The 20,009-nt window shown below is 41.3% G+C and overlaps 1 protein-coding gene across 1 annotated transcript in view; it reads left to right on the forward strand.

Annotated features, from left to right (window-relative positions):
• The window catches only part of SORCS3 (sortilin related VPS10 domain containing receptor 3), a 273,617-nt gene that overhangs the window by 178,799 nt on the left and 74,809 nt on the right, over positions 1 to 20,009 (forward strand). The window contains exons 7-8 of the mRNA XM_033515725.1: positions 12,908 to 12,972; positions 19,102 to 19,220. Coding sequence (XP_033371616.1) covers positions 12,908 to 12,972; positions 19,102 to 19,220 — 184 coding nt within the window. The remainder of the gene's footprint in view (positions 1 to 12,907; positions 12,973 to 19,101; positions 19,221 to 20,009) is intronic.

Below are 20,009 nucleotides of genomic sequence, written 5' to 3' on the forward strand. Positions count from 1 at the left end.
GGTAAGGGACTTGTTTCCCATGCCCTGTGGGCAAGAACGCCCAAGGAAGTCTTTTCTTCTGGAGAGCTGAGCTAACATAAATCTGGAATGTGTTGCTCAAGCCACCATGACCATGAATTTACTAAGCTGAGGACATTTTCAAACTCTAGCCTCAAGCTCTGTAATAAGAGTTCAGGAGAGATGAGACTTTCTCATAAATTCTTGCCATGTATTGGAAGATTTCCTTGCAAGATCACTTTAGTTAATTGAAGACCACAACATCATGGTGATAATAAACCTCATTTTATTTTCCTTTTTGCTTGAAAAAGGGCAAAGTGAACCTGTGATGCTAGGTATTTTATTTCATTTTGTGTGCCTGAAAATAATGCCATTGGCACTATAGATATTTAGTGTTTCCAAATGTTAGATTGTGGGTGATTAACTTGTGATTACACAGTAACTCAGTGACAGAGATATAAATGGAACCTGGATATAGAGGTGGATACTTTTTATTGGCTGAAATAGTGTTGATTTTTGAAAAACTTGAATAAGTTTCAAGTAGGTAAAGGTATTTTATAATTCATGGCACCATTATCAAAATGTTTCTCTCAAAAATTAAAGGAAAGAATATCATGAAATGTTTGACAGCTTTTGGATGGTCTTTAAAAGTAATCTTAAAACTTGAATAAAACATCATTTTGCAATATATGATTTTTTAAAAAATTAAAGCAGGGAAAGAGTGCAGTCTGAGACAAAGTGTGTGGTATTTTTTCCTAAACATAATTGTATCCTGCTTTTGAACTACAGATTGGTAAGTGCTCTTCCAGGGACATTGTGATGGATTTTATGGATATCTAAAAGTATAAAAACCTAAATGACCCTAAGAACAGGAAAATTCTTCACTTTCTATCTCTGAGAAACACTGCAGGACTGTTTTATAGAGACTGCTCAGACCCCACGAGTTCCATTAGTGCCTATAGTCAGTGTAATTTTCAGACTACTGTTCCCTTTCTGAGCACAGTCCATGTTCTTTTTTGAACAAATTTAAGAGAGATTGACAGAAATAGTTGGATCTGGGAAAGCATCTTTGTAGAAGGTGGGAAAAAACCCATAGTGCAATACTGGAGAATTATTACAGACTATTTCCTAGTTTACCTGGGACTAAAACCAGAGATATTTGGGGGTTTGGTGTATGTTTATGCTGACTGATGACTTTATTTTACAAGGGAAATTTATTAGAACTAATCTCTTTTACTATGAATGTAAGCTCTAAGTTGTAGCTGATGAATGCTTTAGTATTGTGTGGTGCTCCTCTCCTTTCTGCCTGCTTTCCTAGGAAAATTAGTGTTTGACTTTTTTTACAAAGTCCCGTGGATGTCATGCTAATAGGCTGCCTAGGCTCAAAGCTCTTTTAATGAGGAAAAAAAAAAAAAAACAAAGAAAGAAAAACATGCTAAAAACATTCTGGCTAGAAGGATTGTGTGATTATGAAGGGAAATAATTTAAAATACTTTAAATTATCCTTTAAAACCCATGAACTACATAATAAGTGAACCCTAAGGAAGGTGCCACATGATAAAGTGCTACAATACTTAGGCATCTCTGTAATTCTGGCTGCTGTCACAGCAAGAATGAGTTCTTTCAATGAAGGGTATATCCTCTGCAAGGGCAATTTTGGAATAAGTTGTCTTTGAAGGGCTTTACTTCCTAACTGCCTTCTTTTTTTCTCTAGCCTCTTTTTGCCTGAGAAACTCAATGTGTCTTGCAGAAGGAAGGATTATCCCTCTCCACTAATGTAACTGTGGATGTTCTTACATATACACTGTCGGGCTTTTAGAATTTGTGATTTGTTGTGATTTTAGTACAATTTGTGATGTTTGCCACATTTATGACTTTAATGTTCTTTGGCTGGCAGTTATTTTTTTCTTAATGCCCCAAATAGTAAGAGCTGAAATATTTCTGTTTAGTTGGTTTAAAACTAATGCCTACCACTATATGTCACCTGTTGCACTGCAGCTAGTGCTTTCAGCCAGCAAAAAAAAAAGCCTTTTGCTTTGGTCTCTCATCTATCAGGTTTCTTTATCTCCCAGGGGCCAGTCTCTTCTCTTACCTCTCTCATTGCTAATTTTGGATAATTTTGTAACCCCCACCTCCCCCACACTCTCTTTGACTGAGTGAGACTGAAGCAGAGTAGATGCACCACTAGTAAGAAGGCCCAGAAATGCTTTAAAGAAGAGTTTGTTGAATACTTCTCCCAGTTTGTATTGATCTCTTTAGTGGGTCCCAGACAGCTGTGTCTGTCTGAAGAGTGCATGGTGGGAGGATCTGTGTTCTTCTCATGCAAGAAGGTAACAAATAAGATCAAAATCCATCAAAACAAATGAGTCTAAACCCCATCACTGTTCATCACTGTGTTCCAAAGGCCTGTGTTGGAATGCTGTACTGCTGATTCATGTAGTCTGCCTGGCCTGGCTTCATCCTGGCTCTCCTGATGCACGTGAACTCAGACACAAATATATTCCAGCCTTTCAGGAATAGTCCCAGAGTAATTCTTCGTGATACTTTGTAGGAAGCATTGATGAAAGCCAGCCCTCTAATTAATATATTGAATAATGCATCCCTCTGAGGCATATGGGGATCTCCCATACTGTCACAGCTTGGCAAAGCTAATCAAAAGCTGGGCTGCCAGGCTGAAAGTAGCATCATATTTTGTGAATTCTGGCTAGCAAGGAATATTTTCCCACTTTAATTTTTTTTTTTTGTGGGGAATTTGGGTTAGGTTTTGGCCTTTTTTCTATATGATACTAATCTCTCAGTTTCTGAGGAAATGTGTGAATTCTCAGTGTGGGAGAGAATCCCTCTTGTTTTCAGATGACTGAAAGATAAACATTTGGGAATTCTTTTAAAATCACTACCATTCTGAGGAGTTTAGGAATGACCTTTTCACATACTCTGATTATGGACATAACTTTCTGGCTGTTTCATTCAGTGGCAAAACACCTGTAGGCATCAGGAGGGAGCAACTTTTCTGGATCCATCCTCCCTTTGCCCCAGACCTCACCTTCGGTGGCCCACTTGATTTTGAGAAATGCACCTTTACAGCTCTTGTTTCTTTACAGCAACTGAGGCTGGAAGCATCCTTGCATTGGAGGAAGTTGCAATCTAATAGAGGATTTTTCCTCAGGAAGTACATCAGCACTATCAGGGATCATTTTTACTTGAAACTAAATACCTCAAAATTCTTCAGAGAGATTTTATTAAAAAGAGTCAGCAAGGACGCAGGTAAATTCCAGTTCTTTTCCCTGAACTGACTTCAACTGCTGAACCTTTGGAAATTTGCCTGGCATTAAGCTGAGCAAAACCAGTTGTTTTATTTAACATAAGAAGTTGAGCCCATGCTGTGCAGAAAGAACAGTCTTATCATGGCAAAACAGACAAGATGTTTCTGCATTAATTTAAATGTGAACCATTTGTGTTGCTCAATAACATCCATTAAAGATAAGGAGGTCCGTTTTTATGCCTTCTGCTTATTGTAAATTAACAAACTCTCTTAAAACGACAATTCATCAGCAGTTATATGAGGCAGAATTCATTCTCAGCAAGAGAAGAAAATGAAACTCCCATCCTTTCATTCCCTGGCATTCCCCTGAGTCTCCTCTGTAGAATGAGATGAGTTTAATTTTGCTATTGTTAAGCACAGTGAGCATGAAGCTACATCAGAATGTAAGAGCAGGAAGGAGCATCTTATTAGCTGCACTACAGGTTCTTTTAAATAATGTTGATTCAGTAACTTGTGTCTTGCTGATCATATAGAGAACAAGGATGAAAAGACAGTGAGTGATGCTGTTTCACTTGCATATTTGTAGTGAGTTAATTGGAATAGGACATAGTGGTTGTCGTAGCTCTGTAATTATCTTGCAAGATAATTGTTCTCCATTGGGCAGAAGGCAATAAAAATGGGATGTAGACACGTTTTCATGTTTAGTGGAATATCAGGAGTTCTGTAACTGAGTTTGAGACAGAAACATATTCACCTGTGTCTGCCAGCAAGTACTTAGGAAATAATAAATAATACCTGTAGACTTCAGAGCTGATTTCACTAGATCTGGGTTTTCTCACATAGGAGAAAATCCTGCTTTTTACTGAAAAAACAAAAAGAAGAAAACCAACCCAAAAACTCTGTCAGGTTTTTGGCCAAAGGGTACAGACAGATTCTTTGGTTTTGCTCACAGTATTTTTGGTTTTCAGGCTTTGATTGAAAATCTTTGAGTGAAGGAGGCATGTTCCATTGCAATATTGATTTTAGGGGCAATCTGTAATAGTGACTCCCTAAAGCCATTTCTAGATCTGCAGTAGTTTCTCCAGATTTTTTTTTTTTTTTTCTTTCTACAAATCATTAGATTTGAACAGTGTGCTGGCACTTTGGAATTTGCCTTGAGGATAGAAACCAGCAGAGTATTACTTTTCATTTGGCCTTGTACTTCTCTTTCTTTTTATTGTTCCTCTGTAGCAGCAGATTAAGAACCCAGCAAAGAGATGCTCTTGATCTACTACAGTTTGACCATACACCTTTGCTTCTTGAGATGACTCCCACTGCAGCATTCTGCCCTGAACATTCTCACTTGATCAGGATAATGTTTTGGGGTTGAGGATGCTTTGGGATGCTGCTGTTGTGAAGAGCTGGGAGTGTCTAGTGCTCAGCCCCTTGGGCAGCCTCATCTCCTTACTGTCTGTTCACCTGCCTGCCTTAGAGCAAAGGACCCACAAAATACCTGTGGTTTTCCTGGTCTCTCCTGCTACAGTGTTGCTCTTTCACTGGCAGAGACCTGCATGTGACTGTGTCTATTTTATTCATCTCTCCATTCTGCCTGTGAGGATGCTTCTGTCTTGAATGCAAACCTGTCTTGTCATGAGACACTTGGTGATCTGCTCACCTCATGTCACTTGCTTTTACAAATCATAGCCACACAGACTTGCTGTTTCTACAGACAGAGCCTGTCTTTAGATATCTGTCTGCTGCCAGAATCCCTTTTGTTTCCTGCTTCTTTGTCTTTTCCTCCTGTGGTGTTGGGACAAATGGGCATCTCATTCTCAGCAGCTAATTGAGTGTGATTTTTTGGGGGCAAGGAGACACGTTGATACATTTATGCCTGCTGGTCCAGAACAGAGTAGTTGATTCTATTCAGTATTTGTCCTCCTTTCCTTTCTTCATTCCTTTCTTTCCTTCTTCTAGCTGATGGCTAAAAGGCAAAGAATGAAATAAGCCATTTGTTCTCTTCAGGTTAGTGTCTGAAATGCAGAGAAACAGATGTCACAAAAGGTTTGTGACACAAATCTATTTTTTCATATTGTTTTTCCTCAAAATACATGAAATGAACCACAAATTCATTTCCAGAATGTTAGATATTATCCCAGGGTGATTCTTCACAATATCCTGCAACAGGGAATGTAGAGATTCATTCTTCCTTAATTAATACAATGTACAATGCTCAGAGGCATGTGGGGCTCATCAGCAAATCCTATACATATTTTCTGTGCCAAATTTCATACTGGCATCCCCTCTTTGGACAATTTAAGCAATTTTTTTATCCATCTACTGCTGCATTCATTTATTAAATGATGCTCTTTCTCTGAAGCTTTTTGGAGGCACTTTATTCTGCCTGTGCCTCTGTTAATAGCTGAATCACTGAGCCTTAGCATTTCAGGCATGTCATATTTACAATTGGAAAATATTTGTAGAAATGAAGGCAATTAAACACACAGTGAACCGATGATCCTTGTTTTGGTGTAAAACATTTCTTGAATGGGTCATGTTTAAAATACTTGTGCTAGGAAACAAACTCAGAGGAATGTGACAAACATTTTCTTTGAGGGAGAGGAGTAACTCCAGTGAAATCTTTGGTTATAGGACTGCCAGGCTGAGCTGAGGGGTCTTTGAGAATGTAATTTGTTTTTTTTTTAAAAGTGATCCAAAACAGGGCTGATTTATGTTTCATGAAAAAGCAAACCAATAATCTATGGCAATTCCCCATGTACATGACTTTCAAAGGAGGGTAACCAAGCAGTGAGAAAACATTAATTAAATGGGTTTCATAATATAGTAGGCACTAAACTAGTTTTAAGCAAATGCAAAAATCTAAAAATATACTTTTATTCTGGTTTCCTAAAGGGACTTGAAATTTAGAATATCAAAAGTGAAATTGTCCTGCAAAAAAGTGTCACTTCCAGAAGGCAAAACAGAATCAAACCCTTGTGTTGGAATGTGCTTAAAACTTTTCCACCATAAAACTTTCAGACCTCTAAACCCCAGGAAAATCCCCTTTCTCCTCTCTAGAAATGCCCTCTCCAAAGCAGCACTGTTGGTGTTGGATGCATGTGGGATGGGTGTGCTGTGCACTCAGGCTTTGAGAGGTTTTCAGCATAGTAATGTCTTGATGAGCTGATGCTTCATTTCTTTCACTGTATCCTGATGCTGGTACTGCTAGGACTTGGCAAAACAAAATAAAAATAAAAGGCTTCTCATTCAATTAGAATAAGGGATAACCCCTCAGGACTGCCTTTGCATGGCCTGGATCAGCTGTACCCCGATGAGTCAGGAGCAGCAGCTGCCTGGCAGCAGCACATTGATGCTGGTTGCTGCGAGCACCCTGCAGCCAGGGCTGGCTTGGCATGGGTGGCACACCCTCTGCATGAGCCTCAGTCCCCAGAAGGAGCTATTGCAGCGGTACCACTGGGAAATTAGGATTCCTCCTGGAGCACGTGGCCTGCCTGTGTTGCTGGCCCTTTCAAACCTTGACCTGGCTGTGAATAAGGATCTCTGGCTTTCTACCCACGACATTCTTCAATGCATTTCACAAGAATGTGGTTATATTTGTTGGGGTTTATGGTACAGGTTTGGGAAAAAATGCCAGAGGACTTTAAAGGACTAAGACTGGATGAGTGACTAGACACAGACTTATTTGTGCATAGGTTTTGGTATTAGCATAAAGGGGAAAGAAAAAATATTAAGCATCAGCATTTTTTCTGTTGCTAAATATACTTTAAAGACATTCCCTGTTAATTTTTGTGATATAAAGAGTCACCTTCTTTCATGTACTGAGAAGAGAAAGAAATGTTTCTCTGTGCAGCAGAGCCTGCTTGAATGGATTCTCTGGTAGTAGTTGGCGTGGTTGAGCCTAAATGTCAGTTTTCTCCTCAAGGAGAGGATGGATTTGGACCTCTTTCCCCTTCTTGGTCTGGTTTATGCCTGACAGAACCGTCTTTAACAAAACTTGGTGGTTCAGGGGCCTGAGACCCACTGAGGTTACAGGGAAGGTACAGGTTGAGACATTTGGTGTTAGTGGGGATGAGGTGCAGGGAGGCAGATGCATGTGTGTACATATGGAAACACATGCCGATGCCATGAACTCCTTAAGTTTTGTTTTCATTGAGATACCATGCAGAAAACCTCCTTAAAATTCATTGGGACCAATTTAAAAAGGATTGGCTTTGCTGAAAAGAAATTAGCTGTGGATAAACACTTGGCAATTTTTTCCCCTTATCTTGCAAGCTAAGTCTCACAACAATTACTTCTGCCGATGTCCAGAACTGTAGCAACATGGAAATTAGCACTGGAAAAGATGTAGAAAGCTCCAGGGACCTAGCTAAGACACTTCCTTACGGTATCTTCCTGCCCAGCTTTTCTCCCAAGCTTCATTTGAAATATGCTGTGCAAGGAGGTTTTGCCCACAACTCTTCAGAGACCTCATCACATCCTAACACATCCAGCAGCATCTCCCCCGGCTCAGCCACAGAGAATGACACTGTGTTTATGTGTTTAATAAACACATTCTTTGCTCCATCAGCTCAATATTTGTATAGTTCTTAACTGTGTTAGTTTATGGTGGGTGGTTGCCCCGGGGCTGTGTGCAGGTTGGGTCTATGTGGGCTGAGTTAATGTGCCTGTATTATTAATGTGCCAGACAGTTAATGTCTGATGGAGCTGATTTTAGACCCATTAATACATGAATCGTCTTGACCACCTGAAGCCAACTGCAGTTATTGATGCCTAGACAAATGTGATGGAATATCAGATGAAGGAGAAGCCTGTTGGGAAGGTATGTGCCATTTAGCAAGGGTGCCACATGGAAAACACCAGGTCAGTTGAGTGGGAATTGAATGAATTAGCTCCTCCTTCCATGTATCCACATGGGCATGGCCCTTGTGTTACTTGAAGGAATTAGAAACATGCACTGCTTGCCTGGTACCACACAGAAGTGTTTATTCCCTTCTGGAGCAGGATAGAATTGAAATTACAGCAGACTAATTGGCAACATGCACTAATGTAACTGCAGTTTCCTGCAGCAAGAGGATGAGTTTTTTCCCCCTTTACATATTATTGCACAATAAATGTGCCTTGTTCCTTGCTGTTCCTAGCCCTTATTTACTGCACAACATCCTGCTAGGTAGTATCCATCTGTTTCCTCTGGCTCTTCACATGGACACTGGCAATTGCCTTCAGTCTGACATTATCTGCAAAAATGGATTTTCAAGTCATCATCTTGGCAGTTTCAATTTGTTGTAAAAGTTTTGATTTTGTTTTCAAAGCTGGTGAATGCCACTTTGACCGGTCAGAAACTAGACACACCCCTGGAAAAAAGCTCAGCCCAGCAGGTTGCAGATCAAGTTCAAAAGGCTGGCTCCTGTAATCTGAACTTTTGCTTTTACCTTGTTGTAAATCCCAAATACAAATGTTGGTCACATTCAGTGATACTGACTCAGACCTCCCAAACTCTTGGGTCAAGGAGATAGAGGGATAGAGCATCTCTTACTCTCAATTGATGGTTTAGGGAGCAAGAATCAGCAGAGGCAGTTGGAATTGCTCAGCTGTTTTCATTTAAGAGGCTAGAGGAGCCATGTATCAATGCTCCTTTTCACCTTTAAATACCTGGTGTCTGCAGAATGGGTAGAAAGAAATGCAAAAATTTATTCCATGGAAAGGCATTAGAGTTGGTAGAGAAAGTGAACTGGGGTGTGCAGTAGGCAGGTAACCTGAAGAGTTTCTGTTTTTATTTTTCCTTTCTTTGCATTTTTTATTTTGAAGTGTACAGCACCTTACAGGGAAATATTTCAGGAATAGTTAAAGTGCAGAATACTGTGTTTTCCTTGCCCTTCTCACTTGCTCTCCCTCCCAGTCAGAGATGAAATAATAGCAGAGTGGCCTAGTAAATGTGCATCCATGCACGGTGCTCTTCCCTCAGGATAGAGATAAGGATCTTTCCAGGATCATGTCCATCCTTCAACTTTCAAGAGCACACAATTCTCTTCTGAAAAGAAGGGAGGAATGATCTTGTGAAAATCAAGAGCTACCATGAAAACATAAAGGAAAAGTAGCAGCAGAAGATTTAAAAAAAAATAAAAATGGTAACGATTCTTCCTTTTAGTGGAATTCAATTCTTAATTGGAAAATTATCCTGTGCCTGCTGCAATTCTGGCTGCAGGCTCCACATTTTGAAAACTGCTTTTGCAGCGGTTGGGGAACGTGTCAGCAGGAAAAAACTGACCTTTCCTGTCACTACTGCCTGCATCCTCTCAGCATTTTCTCATGCAAGGGGTGATTAATGAATAGGGATGGTGGAGGGTGTTGATTTAGCTCAGTTCCTCACAGCGAGGGTGTCTTTTTTCACTCCCTGCAGCCATCCAAGACAGCAGCACACACGGGTGCATTTTGTGAACCTTGGTTTAAATTTTGCTGTCCGGTGTTGATATGCACAGAGCTGTGTGAGCACGGGTCAGGACCTCAGGCTCACCTTAGTGTTAAATACTCATGTCTTTGTAAGCCTCTGGACAGGGTTGTTAGCTACAGCACCATGAAAGCCTTTCCCAGCCACCCCACTCTGTGGGTTACACTTGGTTGTATAAGTCAGGGGATGCTGGTATGCTGTAGTTGCTTAAAGAATATTGAGCAGTTCATCCTCCAAATGTTGTTCAGAAAGATAACGTGTAAGAAAATACAAGGCTGTGAAAGTGTCTCTTCTTGTTTTGTTGCTGCTCCTGTATTGCCAGACCTTAGAGGTTGTTGTAGTGAGTTCTCAAGGCTAGAGAATTACAACAGGATAAAGGGATAAAGAAATAGCTTTAAAGTCTGTGTGTGTTTTTGTAGCTGTGCTTTAGGTCTGCATTTACATCTTGCTCTTTCCACTGCTGACTTTTTTGCATTCCTCATGTAAAGCTCCTCCAGACAAATGATGAGAGACCATTTACTAAAAATACCTGAATTCAAGAGTCAGAGCAATGCAAAGCAAAACTCTGTTTCTTGCCAGTGGGAACAGATGTGAGGTGAGGCATGAAGAAACAGCATTGACTGGGGATCTGTTTCGCTGTCAGTCATTGGTATAAGGGAGCAACTTGGTTTGAGTGAAAGAAGGATGACCAGTGCATCACTTTTCAGGTTTATCTGCCTGCAGATACAGCAGCCTGTCTTGCTTTTGGGTTGCAGAACACTTTGTGAGCTTTTCAACTTGCAGTGCACTATTTGGTGAACAGAGGTGTACTAGGGATGTGCTGTGTGCTAGTCCTTTTTTGTCATCATTGTTATTCTGAAAAGAACCATTTGGCTTGTCAAAACTAATTAAGGGAACAAGTAGATGTCACTGGAAAGGAATTTCAAGCCAGAATGACATGTTTCAGGAGATTCCTCTCATTCCCTGGTGCACACTTGAAAGGCATTATGAGTAGATCCACAGAGCTTGTGTATGCAAATGCACAATGGTAATGAGTATTCTGGATTTTGTTAGGATATACTTAGGTTCTTCTAATTACAGTTCCTTTAAAAATGAATAGTACTGTGGCAGACTGATGTCTCTTATTACCTGGGCCAGGAACAGTCTTCCCCATTGCTGCAGAGGGAGATACAGTGCCCTCTCCATCTGGAGGAAAGGGACCCAGAGGATGTCAGGGGCCCAGGGGAAGCCATCTGACATTGTGGTGTCAGGACACAGCAAATGTAGGAGTCTGGTGTCTGGCTTCCAGAAGGATGGATACCAGGAGAGTGCATTTAAGGCTGAGTTTAAGTAGGAAACCTCTTGGGAAGGGCCACAGGGCAAGTCCCTAAAGTGTTCCCAACCTTTACCTCAAAGAGCTGGAATTACCACTCCATTTCATTAAGTTGTGATAAACAGACATGATGGTAAGCATGTACATCTGTCTCTACTGGCACGTCATAGACAAGGGTGATGTCTGAATGACTGAAATTACAGCAGTTAGTGCTACTCATTTGAAAAAGGCAGAAAACTTCTGCTATGGACTGGAAAGATTGCTTTCTATATCCACTGGGGACTAATACTGCAGCACACTGTAATGTTTTTCACTGATACTTAAAGGAATTTCTGTGGATCCTACTGTCACTTTTAACTGTCCATATATTGGGAAGATTTGATCCCAATAACTGCGTGACCACACTAACTCAGGCTCATTCTGGCATCCTTACCAACAACAGACAGCACTTTCTTCCTTGTGGGATCACCCTGAAACTGATGGTAGCGATTAAGGAGCAGACTGTTTCTCACTGTGAGTGGAATGATGAAAGCTCTGCCTGTGCTGCTTTATTTTGTTGTGTTGGTATCTTTTGGCCACAATTCAGAGTGTTGTGAATGGACTCGCTATCGATGTGGTGCTCTCGTTAACAAGCAGTGCCAGTTTCAGTTACCTACACAGTGGGTCATAATGTAGTTGTTTTGACATTTGCAGCACTGGCTGATCTTAGCTGAACTCCAGCACATTTATATGTTTGTCATTGCTTCACCTGCTGTGTTTTTTTTTTGGATTCACAAAAATGTATCAGAGCATCTGTATTTTTTATTATTATTATTTTTAATGTTTCTGCTGTTGATGCCCCAAGGATGAAAACGGCAAAAAGAATGTGATAAAAATGTTTTCAGAACATTAGGGAATTCTGAATGTTGGCTGGCTCAGAGGGAATCTATTATTTACAATCTACTGTATCAAATTCAACTCCCACCAAATTAGAAACTGATTTTTGTCATTGTCCCTTTTTAATCTAACTCTTTGGTTAACTCAGGAGAAGCAGCACCATAAATCACGTGGACATCTATGGATTTTTTTTCCCCTGCCAGCCATTGCTAGGACTGAATGTTCATCTCTTAGTGATTCTTATCAGCCAGGACACTAATAATAACATTTCTGTTCTGGGCTTGACTTTCCCTCTTTCAGGAGGAGAAGTATCTTTTTAATGTGCTTTGAAAAATGTATTTAGGGAGTAAATAACAATGCATGGGAAGATTTGACTTAAGGTGCTTGAGTTCCAGCTAGTGAGATTAAAGAAACTCCTTGTGCCTCTTTTCGTAATTGTCAAGGACCATGGATGGCATGGGGTCATGGTGTGAATAATGAATACTTTCTCACCTTTTTAAAATCAGAAATTCACCCTATGTGCAGCACTGTTTTTCTTTTGAAGATGGGGAGAAGGAAGTAAAGAATAACAAGATTTCCCAGCAAACCGGGGGCAAATCAGGAAACTGTCTTTCATGTCTCTAATCAGGCAAATAAAACCTCCTTTTCATTTGCTTTCTGAAGGCATGAGGCTGCTGTGCCCTTGTTTATCCTTCAGCATTAAAACAGAACTCTGATTTTACTGGGTCTTGGGACCAGCTTTCTTTGCCACCACAAGAAAAGTCATAGCAGTCCTGATATTGCAGACAAGGGACAGGTAGGATCACTCTCCCATGCCTGGGAAGATTGGTGTAGGGCCCCTGTGTATGGTCTGTGTGGAAATACAAAGGAGACAAGTTGTTACAAGGTGGAGACCTATATACCAGGTGTCCCAAGGTAGGTATAAACTGGTTTTGCTTTCCTTTACCATCTCTGTCTGACTGCAGCCTTTCAGCTGACTGACTGTCTTCTTTCTCTGTCTCTCTCTCTCCTCTCCCAGGTCAGTGACTGGTTTGGATAAAGAACCTGACCTTGTGCACATGGAAGCACGGACAGCTGATGGACGTGAGTGCCTGCAGCCAATGCTAAAAGTTGGGCTTTTAGCCAAGAATGGAGTGGGAATGAGAATTCACTTTACCCATTTTACCTTCCCATTTACATTTTAATTGGTAGGGGAGATGTGGGTCCTGGGGTTTGATGTGATGTTGTTATCCTGAGCCTGTAGGGGAAAGTCATGGGCCACAGGCCTTGTGAATGTGGAGAGGGTGGACACAAGCACAGCCTGTTGGGCTAAGAAGCCATCATCCATTCTGTTCCCTATTTAGCTGCTTCAGTATCACGTGGTTTACATCAATCATAAAGAACTGGGCTTCCAGCACTGTACCATGGAACCTCTGTGCATTTCCAGAGGTGCTCAAAACAGCTAGGTGGTACCTGAGAATTTGAGAAATTACCTGCAGTCAGACTCACCCTCTAGCCAGAATGTCCCTATGCCCCTTTGTCTTGTAGTGAAAGTATTTTTTAGTTTTGCTCATAATATATGAATAGGTGTTCCATACCAAAACATTACAGGCCTTGAAAAGATGCCTGGATCTGAAGCAGGAAATAGGAAAAAAGAATTCTTAGCCCCTCACTGAAATTAATCTAGTCTCATTTGCAGTGTAATGGATTCCTATGTAGTCAATCCCCAGCAAAGATAATGGTATTAGAAGTTGACTTACTCTCTCCAAAGTGTTTTAGATATTTCTCACAGGAACTGCAGCATAGTAATGCATCTTCTCCTTGTGTGGAACTTTACTCCAGTGTGAGGAAACAGGAGCAATGGGACAAGTGTCCCGTTTTGGTGCTGGGGCAGTATAGAAAAACAGCATAGGATTGAGGAGTTAGTGAACTTCTGGGAGAAAAGCCTCATTTTTGTTGATTGCAAACTTTTCTCTGAGTCAAGTGCTGCGTAGGCCAGATGTGTGAACAAGCTCCTGCCTATCAGGATGGCTTCTCTGAGGTTGTGGATATTCTAGTATCACTCATTGGCCTCCCACTGCTATTTAGTGATGGCAGCTGAATAAATAACCAGGCAATAAAAGCTCAGGGGTGACAGCTGTTTGTTGAATATATGGAAAAAGCAAAATAGGCCAATAGGTAGGTGGACAAGGTAGGGAGGCGTCTTCAGCGCCTTTGCTGCTGTGTGTAGTCACAGGTATGACAGGAGAAGTGGTCAAAAGCAAATAAAAAAACCCAAGCAAGCAAGGAAACAAACTGCTGATGGAGTCTGTTTTCAAACTAAGTTTAAACTTGCTCACCCAGCTATTTGAATATTGGATATGTCAAGGATGTAAATGTTTGAAAGATGTATCCTCAGTTGAAAGACATCTTTCTTTCTTCAGGTCTTGTTTGCTCAGGGGTTTTCTCTTTGTTCTTGTTTTAATGTATAAATTCAGCATTTTGAAATTGGCAGCTGATGGTGTTGAGGGTTTCACTGGAAGTCAGGCTTGGCCAGTAGTGTCAGCAAAGTCCCACTGCAGTCTCCATCCCACATCTGTTGGGCCATACTGGCCCTGCTGACATCTACCATATGACTCCCAGCCCAGCCCAAAAGAGCAGTGGTTTTTTCTTTTAACAGTAATGGGACTCAAGAACCTATCTAATACCAGTTCAGACACTGGAGCCTAGAAGGTGCTTTGGAGCTGTGAACAGGTGGTGGGGCATGCTGAAGTCTCATTCATCCATAAATGAGTCAGGGGTATCAATAAGCTTATGGATCTGGAGCTGGCAGTCCTGTTCACCTCTCTGGTGTCTGTCCTTCAAGACATCATGCCACATGGTTTTGTCTGTCCAGACATTAAAAATGGTTGTGTCTCTGAAAAATCCATCTGCCCCTGTGTCTAGTCTCCTTAAATACTGCAAGATGCTGATAATTCCAGTGCCTATCTTATCTCAAGCTGTTCCCATCTTTTGTAGCAGATGAAGTTTTTCACATTTTTTCGACATCTTGGCAGAGTCATTGTAGCAGAATAATAATCGAGGCTTGCATTTTTAAATTGTAAAAACATATAGGAGCCTTGGGCCTTGTGCCTTATGCCAGGGTGTAGTAGGCAGCAGCAAGGACAGGGCTGGATGCAAGGGAACTATTATGATCACACTGACACAAGCACCCACCAGCATTCCTGGGAAGAATATACTGAACTTTCTGATGTTCAGTGAGCTAATCTTCACCCCACTCACAGATACAGTGCAATAAACAGGATTTGAATTATAGGAAGAAGAGAGAGAGAAAAGCTAGCCAGAAAGATAAAACAGAGTAACTAATTCCTGCAGAGTCTATACATCTTTTTTCTTTGGGGGAAAAATATGATTGAGGCCAGTGAGTTTTTTCTCCTTCCCATGGAAACCTTCACAATGTTAGGATGTCCTGCTGACACCAGGACCTGATTTAAGGTGAGCCAATATGCTAATGCAACTTGTCCCTATTAGCTGCTCTTTTCCCTGTTAGCCATGCTGGCCAGCCATCCCTGCTTTCAGCTGCCTTATTAATGCTGACAGGAAGGAGCAGGACTTGCTGTCCTGTGTCACCTGCACACAGGTTGGCCCTTTGCAGCCTTCAGCACAATGACACAACAGCTTTGAGTGTTTTATTGCCTCCCTTCAGGGACCCACATCATTGGGGAGAGAGTCTCTTGTGCTCCTGCTTCCTGCCAAAGCTGGCATGGCTGGCAGGAAAAGATGAGACTTGGTAGCTTGGCTTATTTCACCAGTTTGTCCTTTCCAATTTCAAGAAATTGTTTCCGTTTTGTCACTTCAAAAAGGGTAAAAATACACTCCAGCATCTCAAGATGGAAGACTGTGTTAAATAGCAATGAGGAGGCGGCTCAAGCTCCTCAACTGGAAAGTGGCTGTACATCTGTGAAAGCCATTCCCTAATCCTGAGTGAGGTGGGAAGGGTTTGTGCGGAGGCAGGGATGCTGGGATTTGAGCGGCAGCAAGCCCTCCAGGCTGCTTGATGTCCATATTGCAACATTCACAGATGAGATGACAAAGTGGCTGGAGTTGCTTATAAGCATGAGGAGTTTTTAATGCTGCCTGGGAAGTAGGGAGCTCTTCTCAACTCCTTATGCAGTGGAACATTATAAAACTCCCAAAAGTAACAAAAAATGCAACCCACTAAAAGAACCCTGAAAACCAAAACACCCAAACAATTTAATTCTGCTGCTGGATAGGACAATATATAAATCAGTAGTAATTCCCAGATAGAAACAAACTCCTTTAGGCAGTACACCTCCCAGTGAAAGGTAAGCAAGGCTTTGGAGGCATGGCTCAGTCTCATGTCACCTGCCCCTCTGGGTGAATCCCCTTTCACCTTGTGGCTGTCCAAAAGTGGGGTGCAAAATTACCTCATTCTGGAGGAGAGGGAGATAATAGCCTGGAAGTTAGGCTGGCCTCTTCTCTCTAAATAGACTTTTGTCGAGAGATCCTGTACTTTCTAGGTGAGAAGATGTGCTCTGTGAATGGCAACCTTTAAGAAGCTTGAGCAGGGACTTGAGATTGTTTCCTGCTTTGAGTTGCACACAAATGGGGACTGAACTGAATGCTGCTATATTTTTTACCTGATTTTTAAATATATTTTAAAGGGAAATATTTTTTATTTTCTTTGGGGAAGCAGGAACAAAGCAAGACTTTAACTTTATCTGGTATTCTAAAGCAAACAGGTTTAAAGATATTTTACTTGTGTCTGTGTTTGTTTTTTGTTTGTTTGTTTTTTTTTTATAGGCCTGTATTGTAAAATATGTGAAAGTAAATAAAACAAGAGACTAAATGGAAAATGGGTAGTAAGCTACCGCCCTTCTCCACCACCATCTCCTTCTGAATATTAATCTGGTGTCATTCTTTGAGTATATTTGATTGCTGGTGTAACACACTCAAAATGACACATTTCCCAATAGGCAGGAAGCTCGTTGTCATGTCAACACTTGTGATTTATCTGCATTTATTTGTGACAGGTTTTTATTCCTCTTCCCATTCTGTCACTCAACAGCACCAAATTATCCCCTTTTCGGAAGGATAAGAATATCCAGGCTACTGTGTGGGAGAACGTACTGGAGGGAATGAGCTTCTAAAAATACAACTCCTGACCTCTCCTCCTTGTTCTGCCTAATTTTAGAGCTACCTCAAAGAGAAGTCACTGCTGTTGATCTCTTTGGATAGCATGGCAGCACATAAGACCCACTTGTTTTCTGAGCAGTTGCTTTTATCCATTGCAAGGTTGTCTTAGGTTCCACATTGAGGAGCTAAATAGCAGCCCTGGGCCAAGTGTGTGTACATCAGTTGATGAAGAACTTTAATTTGTGCCAGCTGAAAGTCTCACCTCTCCGCTGCCACTGCTGGAATTTTATGCTGGGAGAATGCATGGCTCTGATACTCTGGTTATTGGCACTGTCTCTAGGTCAGGTGCTTTTCACCATACACTTTAATCACTGCTCAGTACTCCGGGTTGGCACCAGCAACATTTTCTGCTTCTTTAGCATCCTCAGTAGGATTACGATTTCGTTACTGCACCAGACCTGTGTGGCTGCTCTGACTCAGCCCTTATTAACCTGGAATCCCTGGTGCATCAACCCAGAAACAGGTCTGCAGCCTTTAAACAGGGGCCTTCAGTCACTGGGTGGTTGGGCACAGACCTTTATTAGATTAAAGCTTGGCTGTAGTTTGTGACTTTTTTAGGCAAAATATTTTACAAATTATTAGTCTAATTATTAATGCCTCTGACTTGCATTCTTTTTACAGTTTAAAGGATGTTGCTGGGACAAGGCTATAAAAGAAACTATCAGTCTGTGAATCTTGTTTTAGAATCTGGGAAGGCAGTTGGCTGAATCTCAGGGGATTTCAATTGTGTCCCCCCCCAGCTTTCCACTGCCCCACATTTTGCTGTCACTGGAAGGGCACAGATCAAGGACAAGGCAGTTTTTTTTTTGTGATGGAGAATCCTGTAAGCAGCTTTGCTGGGCTAGTGACTGTCTTTTTAAACTTCTCTTTTATCATTTTGGGCTCAGTTTGACAAGATCCATGTCAGAGTGTTCTGTTGTGAACTAAAATCACTGCACTAGGCTCACCCCAGCCCTTATAAACTTGCTATTTACTTCATTGGTCTGTCCTCACCCTTTGTAGAACAGCAAAGAAGCATTTGAATCTAGGAAGCCTGTAAAAGTGCCACAGTGCAGAAGATATGACCCTTTTATCACTCCAGCTGTCATCTTAGTAGTATTTTCATTTTCTCCCTAATTTGCAGTTTTCAGAAGAGCAGTTGAAGAGCAGAGATGGCATATTTAGATTACACACATCCAGAAACACAGTGCCTTCATTGTTCTGTTTCATGAGGCCTTTTCTTAGCCTGAGTGAAATAAAGCTTAATCCCCTATAACCCCTCTCAACTTGCTGGAGGTGAGCACGTCTCTTCTTGTTCTAACTTTCTGTATATCTGCCTTTTCCTTCTGTTGACTCCATGTTCTTTTCCCAGTCCTGTTCCTCCTCTCAAGCAATTCCAAGGCCTGACAAAATCCCTTCAGTGTGATTAGATGTGTCTTCACATCTTGTCTCTAGACGGAAGCATTTGATGCTTCTTGCAGTGCATATAACTACTGTTAGGAATTTTCAGCTACTCATGCTATTTCCTGGCATTTTCATTCCTAGCCTGCATTTGCTATAAAGACTTGATTTTGGGAGGTGCTTGTGATTTTCACAGAAAAATAAGTTAATAGCGTTGATTTGGGCTTTTTTTTTTTTTTTCTTTTTGTGTTTTACTACCACAATTAAAACCAGCCAACAAGGCTAGGGTGCTTCATAGGGAAGACAGGGTATGATTTCCAGAAGGGTATAGGAATTGGTGGATTATACCTGGGTGGCTTCTGCTCTATATAGTTTCTTCAACAGCTTTCTGATGCTTTATGGTTTGTACCCTCCATTTATGATTTGAACTTCAGTCTCCTGAGGGATGTCTGCACAACAGAGGAGGGAATGGCAAATGTCAAAGTGTGGTGAATTCCTAACCTCAGAGAGCAGTCACAGTGTCAAAGGCTGGAGGCAAATCATGAAACAAAATTTGTCTAGCTGGAGATAAAACCTTCTTTTGAGCTGCTGGTGGTGTTTACAGACAAGTAGCTCCTACCTGGGCATTTATGACGTGTCCATATTCTCCTGTTGCAGACACCCACTATTTGACCTGTCGGATCCAGGAGTGCTCCGAGACCAAACGGAGCGGGCCCTTTTCTCGCTCCATCGATGTCAGCTCCCTTGTTGTTCAGGATGAATACATCTTCATCCAGGTACGTTGGCCTCATACGAATGGGATGTGAATTCTGCCTGCACAAGGTATTTTTTCTGTACAAGGGAGGAGGCTTATTCTTAGGATAAGCACATGGGGCTGCAGTTCTTAAGAGCTGGGAGTCCATCCCGTTGGCTCTGCAGACTGGGATAGAGCACTTGAACTCCCTGCTCATCACTTGTCTTGAATCTTATATATTTTTAAAGTCAGTTCATTAAGGGTCTGTGGATTTCACAACTTGCTATTTGTGTGGCTAATTGTAAAATACAAAGGAACTACAAATAAACTGGGGAGAACAGAGAAGAACAAAGGAAAGGTGTGAATGATTATTTTAACAACTGGAAAGGTTTATGCTGATTTGACAGTCAAGTAAAGCTAATAGAGTGAGCCAAAATTTGTAGTAGGAGGCAAAATAGCAGAAAAATTGAAAAAAGATGTTACAGGGCAACTTCAAAGTGAAAGATGGCTGTAAATGTGTCATTTGGTGGTGATGAGGAGAAAGTGTCAGAAATGGAATGAGAAACTACGTGTTTTTGAGATTTTTTGAGAATACATGGGCTGCATGGAACAGGGCCATCTCTCTAAATTTCGTGTCTGTGGAAGCCTGAGAATGAATAGTACAGTCTGGAAGAACACTTCCTGAAGATGTGCCATTTGGTTGAAAACTGAGAGCCAGGCTGTGGTGATTCCAGATTAATGTAATCCCGGATTCCTGAGACAGGAAGCTCAGGAGACACAGAGATTACAGACATGGTGATGTTAACTGTTTGTCTCCAATGCTGAAGCAAGG

This window comes from Parus major, chromosome 6, assembly GCF_001522545.3.
Source record: "Parus major isolate Abel chromosome 6, Parus_major1.1, whole genome shotgun sequence".
NCBI classification, from domain to species: Eukaryota; Metazoa; Chordata; class Aves; order Passeriformes; family Paridae; genus Parus; species Parus major.